The 9,967-nt window shown below is 64.3% G+C and overlaps 2 protein-coding genes across 2 annotated transcripts in view; one reads left to right on the top strand and one right to left on the bottom strand.

The window, feature by feature from the left end:
• Window positions 1-2,662: 2,662 nt before the first annotated feature.
• CELA3B (chymotrypsin like elastase 3B) lies at window positions 2,663-6,946 on the bottom strand. The gene is made up of 8 exons (XM_068162813.1): window positions 6,871-6,946; window positions 6,693-6,766; window positions 6,513-6,610; window positions 5,343-5,477; window positions 5,117-5,253; window positions 4,146-4,291; window positions 3,882-4,034; window positions 2,663-2,746 (listed from the first exon to the last, which is right to left on the bottom strand). The coding sequence occupies exons 1-8, from the start codon at window positions 6,902-6,904 to the stop codon at window positions 2,729-2,731; spliced, it is 795 nt and encodes a 264-aa protein (XP_068018914.1). The 5' UTR covers window positions 6,905-6,946; the 3' UTR covers window positions 2,663-2,728.
• Window positions 6,947-7,901: 955 nt separating this feature from the next.
• Window positions 7,902-9,967, top strand: part of HSPG2 (heparan sulfate proteoglycan 2) — a 66,541-nt gene continuing 64,475 nt past the window's right edge. Inside the window, 1 exon segment of the mRNA XM_068162848.1 lies at window positions 7,902-7,921. Within this exon segment, the coding sequence (XP_068018949.1) occupies window positions 7,902-7,921 (20 nt within the window).

Below are 9,967 nucleotides of genomic sequence, written 5' to 3'. Positions count from 1 at the left end.
TCACAGCACCCATGCCAGGCTCATAGCACCCATGCCAGGCTCACAGCACCCACACTATGCTCACAGCACCCACAGCAGTCTCACAGCACCCATGCCAGGCTCATAGCACCCATGCCAGTCTCACAGCACCCACACCATGCTCACAGCACCCACACCATGCTCACAGCACCCATGGCAGTCTCACAGCACCCACACCATGCTCACAGCACCCATGCCAGGCTCATAGCACCCACGCCAGTCTCACAGCACCCACACCATGCTCACAGCACCCATACCAGGCTCCCAGCTCCCACATGATGCTCACAGCACCCACACCAGCCCCTGGCACCTGCTGCCAGCGGCGGGCAGCACCACCCTGTGCCCTTTCACAGCATTTCACACCCCCAGCACCCGGGGGGGGGGGTCACAGCCGGTGCCGATAAGAGCCCTCCGGTGCCACCAGCGGAGGTGCCCCCAGCACGTGTGCCCCCAGCCCGGGGCCTCCCTCAGGGCAGGGGGTAGGGTGGCCGGGGCAGCACCCAACCTGTGCACGGGTGTCACGAGTCGGGGCGGCCTCAGCTCCCCCAGCAGGGGCAAAGGGCCGGAGCGGCAGGGCCGCGGCGGGGAGGGCAAAGGTCCCGCGGCGACAAGGGGACAATAAAACTTATACAGCCCCCGCGCCCGCCCTGGGGATTTTCCACCCCAGCCCCGCGGCCGCCGGGGGGGGTGGCGGGAGGGGGGTGGGGTGGATGCTGGCCGTGCCCGTGCCCGGCGCCTGCTGGGTGCCCCGGCCGGGGGTCCCGGGGGTGCTGGCACGGCAGGGTGGCCTCTGAAAGGGCTCTTTGTTGGCGGTCACGCGCCGGTGCCAGCCGTTGCGAAGCGACCGCAGGGTCGAGAGGGAGCCGCGGCCGCGGGCGGCCTGGGGCACCTCAGGGGGCACCCCCTGGCTTCGGGGCGCCTTGAGGGGACCCGCACGGGGTGGCCCTTGGGTGCCCAGCGCTGCGGGTGGGCAGCAGAGCATGAGGCTGAGGCCAGCCCTGGGTCCTCATGGTCCTCGTGCCCGTGGCTTCAGGGCACCTGGGGATGCTTGTCCCCTTGGCACACGGGTGCCACTGGGTGCCCATCCCCATGGCTTCAGGGCATCTTGGGGTGCTTGTCCCCTTGGCACATGGGTGCCACTGGCTGCCCATCCCCATGGCTTCAGGTGCTTGTCCCCTTGGCACACGGGTGCCACTGGGTGCCCATCCCCATGGCTTCAGGTGCTTGTCCCCTTGGCACATGGGTGCCACTGGGTGCCCATCCCCACAGCTTCAGGTGCTTGTCCCCTTGGCACACGGGTGCCACTGGGTGCCCATCCCCATGGCTTCAGGGCACCTTGGGATGCTTGTCCCCTTGGCACATGGGTGCCACTGGGTGCCCATCCCCAGAGCTTCAGGTGCTTGTCCCCTTGGCACATGGGTGCCACTGGGTGCCCATCCCCACAGCTTCAGGTGCTTGTCCCCTTGGCACATGGGTGCCACTGGGTGCCCATCCCCATGGCTTCAGGTGCTTGTCCCCTTGGCACATGGGTGCCACTGGGTGCCCATCCCCATGGCTTCAGGGCACCTTGGGATGCTTGTCCCCTTGGCACATGGGTGCCACTGGGTGCCCATCCCCATGGCTTCAGGTGCTTGTCCCCTTGGCACACGGGTGCCACTGGGTGCCCATCCCCATGGCTTCAGGTGCTTGTCCCCTTGGCACACAGGTGCCACTGGGTGCCCATCCCCATGGCTTCAGGTGCTTGTCTCCTTGGCACATGGGTGCCACTGGGTGCCCATCCCCACAGCTTCAGGTGCTTGTCCCCTTGGCACATGGGTGTCACTGGGTGCCCATCCCCATGGCTTCAGGTGCTTGTCCCCTTGGCACATGGCTGTCTCTGGGTGCCCACCCTGGTGGTATCACAGCTCCTCAGGGTGAACAGTCCTTGTGGCATCTGGGTGCCTGTCCCCATGGCACTGGGGCATCTCCATGTGCCCATCCCCATGGTATCTGTGTGCCTACTGTTGCCCATGCCCATGGATTCAGGGCATCTCTGTGTGCCCATCCCTGTGGCACTAGGATGTCTCTGAGTGCCTGCCCCCATGGTATCTTCACTCCTTAGGGCCAATGGTCCCTTTGGCACTGGGGTGGCACTGGGTGCCCATCACTGTGGCAGCAGGGCATGTGGCTGAGGCCATCCCTGTGTCCTTGCAGCAGCCACTCCCATGATATCTTGGCACCTGTGGGTGCCCATCCCTATGGCACCGTGGCTCCTAAGAGCAAATCATCCCTGTGGCATCTGGGTGCCCATCCCTGTGCCACTGGGGCATCTCTGGGTGCCAGTGCCCACGATATGGGGGTGTTCCTGCATGCCACAGGGTGCTTGTCACGGTGGCAGCAGGGCACGTGGCTGATGCCATCCCTGCGGCCTCAGGGTGCCATCCCTGTGGCATTGAGCCAGCCTGAGGTGCCCATCCTTGTGGCATCACAGTGCCTCACAGTGCCCACCCCCATGGCTTCCAGGGCACCTTGGGGTGCTTGTCCCCATGGCACCTGGCTGTCTTCAGATGGTATCTGGGCACCTCTGGGTGCTTCCCATGTCTGCTCAGCCAGTGCCACCCACCACCCCCCGTGCCACCACCCCGTGTGTGCCCAGAAAGCCAGATGGTGCCACAGCTGTGGTTTATTTGCCTGATGCCACGCTGGGAGCTCACCGTTGCCGCTGCCACGCTCAGTGCTGGCTCACGATCTGCAGAGGAGAAGCTCCTCAGGGGGGTGCAGCACCCTGGCACCCAGCACCCTGGCACCCAGCACCCTGGTACTCTAACGGCCCTAACACCATGGCACCTTGGCATTCTGACAGTGCAGCACCCTGGGACCCTGGCATCCCATCACTCAGCTCCCCAGCTCCGTTACCCTGGCACTCCTGTGCCCTGGCACCGTGGTGCCTCAGCACCTTAGCGTCCAACATCCTAGCACCCTGGTACCACAGCACCACTATACCTTGGCAGCATGGTACCCCAAAGCCCTGGTACCTCAGCATGCCCTGACACCCTGGCACCCTGGCACCCTCATAGCCCAACAAGATGGCACCCAAGCACCCCAATGCCTTGGTACCTCAGCACCCTAGAATCCCAGCATTCTCACACCTTGGCACCCCAGTACCCCCACAGCATTGTGCCCTGGCACCCCCACACACACTGATACTCTGGCTCCCTGGTGCCTGGGTGCCCTGGCACCTTGGCACCCCAGTGCTCTGCTACCTCAGCATCCTGGCATTCCAGTACTCCACCAGCTGTATGCCCTGGCACCCCAGCACCCTGAGATATTGACACTCTGGCGTCATGCCCACTTGACAGCCCAGCACTCTGGTGCCCTGACACCGTGGCATCCCATTCCCCAGGACCTTGGCACCCTGGTGCCCTGGCATACCTGCACACCATCACCAAGTTACCATGGCACCTCAGCACCCCAGCTCCCCAGTGCCCCAACACCCTGGTGCTTGGGCACACTGGCACCCTGACACTATGGCATCCCATGTGTGACAGCACCCTGGCACACTCAGCACCCTGGCACACTCAGCACCCTGGCACCCAGAGACACTGCAACCCTGGTGCCCTGACACCTTAGTGCTCCAGCATCCTGACACCCCAGCACTCCAACACTCTGGGCACCTCTGGCACCTGGCACTCTGGCACCCCAGCACCAAGTTCCTCTGGCACCTCTGCACCCTGGCATCCTGGCACCCCAGCACCCCAATATTATGCCAGCCCAGCACCCTGGTGCCTTGGCACCCTGACACCTTGACACCCTGGCACCATGGCCCCCTGGCACCGTGGCATCCTATTGCCCCAGCACCCTGGCGCCCTGGCACCCATGCCCACCTCCTGGATCCAGTCCTCGAAGGCAGACACCCTGGTGAAGACTGTTGGCTTCTTCTCGGTGTTGCAGCCCAGCCCGGAGACGAAGCTGGCGATGCCGTGCACCTCCCAGGTGCCATCCTCAGCCTGGCAGTTCAGGGGCCCTCCGGAGTCGCCCTGGGGTGCGGGATGAGCGGGGAGGGGGGGTGTGTGTGTGTGTGTGTGTGTGAATGCCAGGCGGGGGTGGGGGCGTCCCCAGCGCGCCCCCCGCCGCAGGCTGGCACTCACGTTGCAGCCTGCCCGCTCGGCGCCGCCGGCGCAGATCATGGTGCGGCGGATGGAGAGCACTCCCCACCAGTCCGGCTGCGTGCAGCGCTCGTAGCTCACCACGGGCAGCAGGGCCTGCTGCAGCCGGTCGGGCAGAGGGCCCCCCGCTGCCAGCCGGGCGTTAGTGCGGCCGGGGCTGGGCACCTCCTGTCCTGCCCGCTGGCCCTCACCGCCCAGGGCCTCGCCCAGTCCTTCCTCCAGCTGCCCGGCCAGCTTCTCAGCTCTCCTTCCGTCCCTCTCTCTATCTCCCCATCCATTCCTCCATCCAACCTAACGCTCATCCACACATCCATCCGTCTCTCCTTCCATCCCTCCCTCCTTCCATTCCTTCCTCCCTCCCTCCATCCACTCCTCCATCCTTCCATCCATTCCTCCATCCCTCTATCACTCTCTCCCTCCATCTCACCATCCCTTCCTCCATCCTTCCATCCTTTGATTTCTCCCTCCCTCCTTCCCTCCCTCCATCCCTTTCTCCCTCCTTCCCTTCATCCTTCCCTCCCTCCTTCTCTCCCTCCTTCCCTTCATCCTTCCCTCCCTCCCTCCCTCCTTCCCTTCATCCTTCCCTCTCTCCCTCTCTCCTTCCCTTCATCCTTCCCCTCATCCTTCCCTCCCTCCCTCTCTCCTTCCCTTCATCCTTCCCCTCATCCTTCCCTCCCTCCCTCTCTCCCTTCTTCCCTCCCTCCCTCTCTTCTTCCCTCCCTCCCTCTCTTCTTCCCTCCCTCCCTCCCTCCCTCCCTCCCTTCTTTCCTCCCTCCCTCCCTCCCTCCCTTCTTCCCTTCATCCTTCCCTCCCTCCTTCCCTCTATCCCTCCCTCCCTCCCTCCTTTCATTCCTCCACCCATCCCGACATCCCTGGAGCCCTCCAGTCCTCCGTCTCCCCGTCCCTCCCCCCACCCCCGGCTCCGGGCGGTGCCGCCGTGTGCCCGCACTCACTGGAGAGCCGGCCCCAGCCGCTCAGGTAGCAGGGGTAGCCGTCGGGCAGCACGGTGTCCGGGGGGGGCAGGTGCCCCACCTGCACCTCGGTGCTGAGCACGGCCGGGCGCTGCAGCTTCAGCAGGGCGATGTCATTGCTGCCGGGGACACAAGTTACAGGAGGGACCGCTGGGGACACTGGCTGCACCCGACCCTCCGCCCCCGGCAGCGGCCCCCAGGGACTCACCCGCAGGCCACGCAGTAGCTTCGCCATTGGGGGTGAACGAAGATGTCGTCAGAGGCCACGGGGATGACCTGCTCAGGACCCTCTGCAATGCTCATGTCGAACTCGCCCAGCACCACCTGGTAGGTGAGCGTGGAGCTGCCCGGGGACAGGAGGGGACACAACGTGTCTGGCGGCACCTCGGGGTGCTGCAGCCCTCCTGCAGCCTTCCCTGCACCCAGCACCCCATCCCTGCACCCAGGATCCATCCCTGCACCCAGCACCCCATCCCTGCACCCAGCACCCCATCCCTGCACCCAGGATCCATCGCTGCACCCAGCACCCCATCCCTGCACCCAGGATCCATCCCTGCACCCAGCACCCCATCCCTGCACCCAGGATCCATCCCTGCACCCAGCACCCCCTCCCTGCACCCAGGATCCATCCCTGCACCCAGCAGCTCCTTCATGCACCCAGCACCCCATCCCTGCACCCAGTACCCCCTCCCTGCACCCAGGATCCATCCCTGCACCCAGCACCCCTTCCATGCACCCAGTACCCCATCCCTGCACCCAGGATCCCTCCCTGCACCCAGCAGCTCCTCCATCCACCCGGGATCCATCCCTCTCCTCAGCACCCCCTCCATGCACCCAGGATCCATCCCTGCCCCCAGCACCCCCTCCATGCACCCAGGATCCATCCCTGCCCCCAGCACCCCCTTCATGAATCCACCTCACACCCAACAATCCCTCCCTGCACCCATCCTGCCCAGTACATCACCCCCGCACCCATCCCTGCACCTCCTCCATGCTCCTGCACCCATCCCTGCACCCCAGCACCCTGCATCTCCTCCTGCACCCTTCCTGCACCCATTCCTAAACCCCAGCACCCATCTCTACACCGAATGTCCCCTCTGGAACCCCTCCTGCACCCCAGCACCCATCTCTGTACCCCAGCACCCTGCTTCCTCTCCTGCACCCATCCCTGCACCCCTCCTGCACCCCATGTCCCCTCCTGCACCCATCCCTGCACCCCCCCCGCACCCACCTCTGCCCCTCATGTGCCCTTTGGCACCCATCCCTGCACTCCAACGCCCTGCACCCCCTCTGTGCACCCTTCCCTGCACCCTCCCCGTCCCCTCCTGCCCCCCGCCCGTGCCCGCAGCCCCGGCAGCGCCCCCCGGCGGTGGCTCACGAGATGCAGTGTGCGGCGGTCATCACCCAGCTGGGGGCGATCAGGGTGCCCCCGCAGGTGTGCCAGTAGCTGCCGTCGCGCTCGTACTGCAGAGAGATCTGCGGGGACACCGGTGGGTGCCAGGCAGTACCCACCGGTGCCAGCCCCACCCCCCAGCCTGTCCCCTCCCCGCTCGCTCACCTGCCAGGGCCAGCTGTAGGGGACAGCGTCCTCCCCATTGACCACCCGGGAGTTGGGCAGCACGGCAGCCTGGGCTGTGGGATGGGCATCGTCACCCGGTGGGCACCCAGCACCCTGCCCCGGGCTGGGGACAGGAGGTGGGGGCGGGGCTGGGGACGTGGGCCTGGGGACACCTTACCGCCGGCCACCAGCAGCAGGAGGAAGCTCAGCATCTTGGCTGGCAGCAGTTGGCAGGCCCAGGGCAGCTGCTGGCCTTAAATAGGGGCACCCAAGGGCACCCCTGGGAACGGGCACCCAGCACTCACCTGTGGGGGGGGTTAACCATTAACCTCGGCCTAGGGGGGACGTGGCACCTGGCACCCTTGTCAGCGCCCCCAAACGAGACCCTATGGACCCCTGTGCCCCTACAGACCCCAGACCCCCCCTGTCCCTGTGCCCCCTATAGCTCCTATAACCCTCCTGTGCCCCTACAGACCCCAGACCCCCCTGGCCCTGTGCCCCCTATAGCTCTTATAACCTTCCCATACCCCTACAGACCCCAGACCCCCTGTCCCTGTGCCCCCTATAGCTCCTATAACCTTCCCATACCCCTACAGACCCCAGACCCCCTGTCCCTGTGCCCCCTATAGCTCCTATAACCCTCCTGTACCCCTACAGACCCCCAGACCCCCCTGTCCCTGTGCCCCCTATAGCTCCTATAACCCTCCTGTGCCCCTATAGACCCCAGACCCCCCTGTCCCTGTGCCCCCTATAGCTCTTCTAACCTTCCCATACCCCTACAGACCCCAGACCCCCCTGTCCCTGTGCCCCCTATAGCTCCTATAACCCTCCTGTACCCCTACAGACCCCAGACCCCCCTGTCCCTGTGCCCCCTATAGCTCCTATAACCCTCCTGTGCCCCGATAGACCCCCTACAGACCCCCAGACCCTCCTGTCCCTGTGCCCCCTATAGCTCCTATAACCCTCCTGTGCCCCTACAGACCCCCAGACCCTCCTGTCCCTGTGCCCCCTATAGCTCCTATAACCCTCCTGTGCCCCTACAGACCCCAGACCCTCCTGTCCCTGTGCCCCCTATAGCTCCTATAACCCTCCTGTGCCCCTACAGACCCCAGACCCCCCCAGGTGCCACCCACCCTCACTGTAACCCCTGCTGTGTCCCTCACAGATCCCTGCCTGTGCCTGGTGCCCCCCTATGCCCTGTGGACCCCTATGGACCCCTATAGACCCCTGTGCCCCTGTAGCCCACCCCCCCTATAGCCCTATGGCCCCTACAACCTCATGTCTTCTATGGTCCCCATGCTGCCCTTGGTGCCCACAGCCCCCATAGCCCCCCCCTGTCCCCCACACTGCCCCCCTGCTCCTGGGCTTCCCATAGCCCCCAGTGTCCCATACCTCCCCCCCCCCTGCACCCCAGAACCCCTGTGCCCCCATAGCCCTATGACCCCCCCGCAGCCCCCACGCCTTCATGTCCTGGTGCCCCTATAGGCCCCACAGCCCCTGTGCCCCCCACAGCCCCTCTGCCCCCTGTGCCCCCCCACTCCCCAGTGCACCTGGCTCCCCTCACAGCCCCCTGTGCCCCCTATAGCCCCCACAGCACCCACACCCCTGGTGCCTGACAGCCCCTCTGTAAACACCTGTGCCCCCTGTGCACCCCAGAGCCCCAGAGCCCCTGTGCCCTATAGCCCCTGTGCCCTATAGCCCCACAGCTGCTGTGCTCCTGTGTGCCCTATAGCCCCATAGACCCTGTGCCCTATAGCCCCACAGCTGCTGTGCTCCTGTGTGCCCTATAGCCCCATAGCCCCTATGCCCTATAGCCCCATAGCTGTTGTGCTCCTTGTGTGCCCTGTGGCCCCATAGCCCCTGTGCCCTATAGCCCCACAGCTGCTGTGCTCCTGTGTGCCCTATAGCCCCATAGCCCCTATGCCCTATAGCCCCATAGCTGTTGTGCTCCTTGTGTGCCCTGTGGCCCCATAGCCCCTGTGCCCTATAGCCCCATAGCCCCTGTGCCCTATAGCCCCATAGCTGCTGTGCCCTATAGCCCCATAGCCCCTGTGCCCTATAGCCCCATAGCTGTTGTGCTCCTTGTGTGCCCTGTGGCCCCATAGACCCTGTGCCCTATAGCCCCATAGCTGCTGTGCTCCTGTGTGCCCTATAGCCCCATAGCCCCTGTGCCCTATAGCCCCATAGTGCTGTGCTCCTGTGTGCCCTATAGCCCCATAGCCCCTGTGCCCCCTATGGCCCCACAGCTGCTGTGCTCCTGTGTGCAGAATGGAATGGAATGGAGTGGAATGGAATGGAATAGAATAGAATAGAATAGAATAGAATAGAATAGAATAGAATAGAATAGAATAGAATAGAATAGAATAGAATAGAATAGAATAGAATAGAATAGAATAGACCAGACCAGGTTGGAAAAGACCTTTGAGATCACCAAGTCCAACCTCTCACCCAGCACCATCTGATCAACTCAACCATGGCTCCAAGGGCCTCATCCAGGCTCTTCCTAAACACCTCCAGGGATGGGGACTCCACCACCTCCCTGGGCAGCACATCCCAAGGGCCAATCTCTCTTGCTGGGAAGAACTTTCTCCTCACCTCCAGCCTGAACCTCCCCTGGCACAGCTTGAGACTGTGTCCTCTTGTTCTGGTGCTGCCTGCCTGGGAGAAGAGCCCAACCCCCACCTGGCTCCAACCTCCCTGCAGGGAGTTGCAGAGAGCAAGAAGGTCTCCCCTGAGCCTCCTCTTCTCCAGGCTAAGCAACCCCAGCTCCCTCAGCCTCTCCTCACAGGGCTGTGCTCCAGACCCCTCCCCAGCTTTCTTGCCCTTCTCTGGACACCTTCCAGCAGCTCAACCTCTTTCCTAACCTGAGGAGCCCAGAACTGGACACAGGACTCAAGGTGTGGCCTGAGCAGTGCTGAGCACAGGGCACAATGACCTCCCTGCTCCTGCTGGCCACACTCTTCCTGCTGCAGGCCAGGATGCCCTTGGCCCTCTTAGCCCCCTGGGCACACTGCTGGCTCATGTTCAGCCTACCATCAACCAGCACCCCCAGGTCCCTCTCTGCCTGGCTGCTCTCAGCCACTCTGCCCCCAGCCTGTAGCTCTGCCTGGGGTTGCTGTGGCCAAAGTGCAGAACCTGGCACTTGGATGTGTTCAATCTCCTGCCCTTGGCCTCTGCCCATCTGCCCAGCCTGTCCAGGGCCCTCTGCAGAGCCTCTCCACCCTCCAGCAGATCAACTCCTGCCCCCAGCTTGGTGTCAGCTGCAAATTCATTGA

The sequence above is a fragment of the Melanerpes formicivorus genome, unplaced genomic scaffold, assembly GCF_026170545.1.
Source record: "Melanerpes formicivorus ecotype bairdi unplaced genomic scaffold, bMelFor1.0.p_v2 SCAF_67, whole genome shotgun sequence".
Classification (NCBI taxonomy): Eukaryota; Metazoa; Chordata; class Aves; order Piciformes; family Picidae; genus Melanerpes; species Melanerpes formicivorus.
Note: the sequence above shows the minus strand (reverse complement) of the source record. Positions and strands in the feature narration are given on the sequence as shown.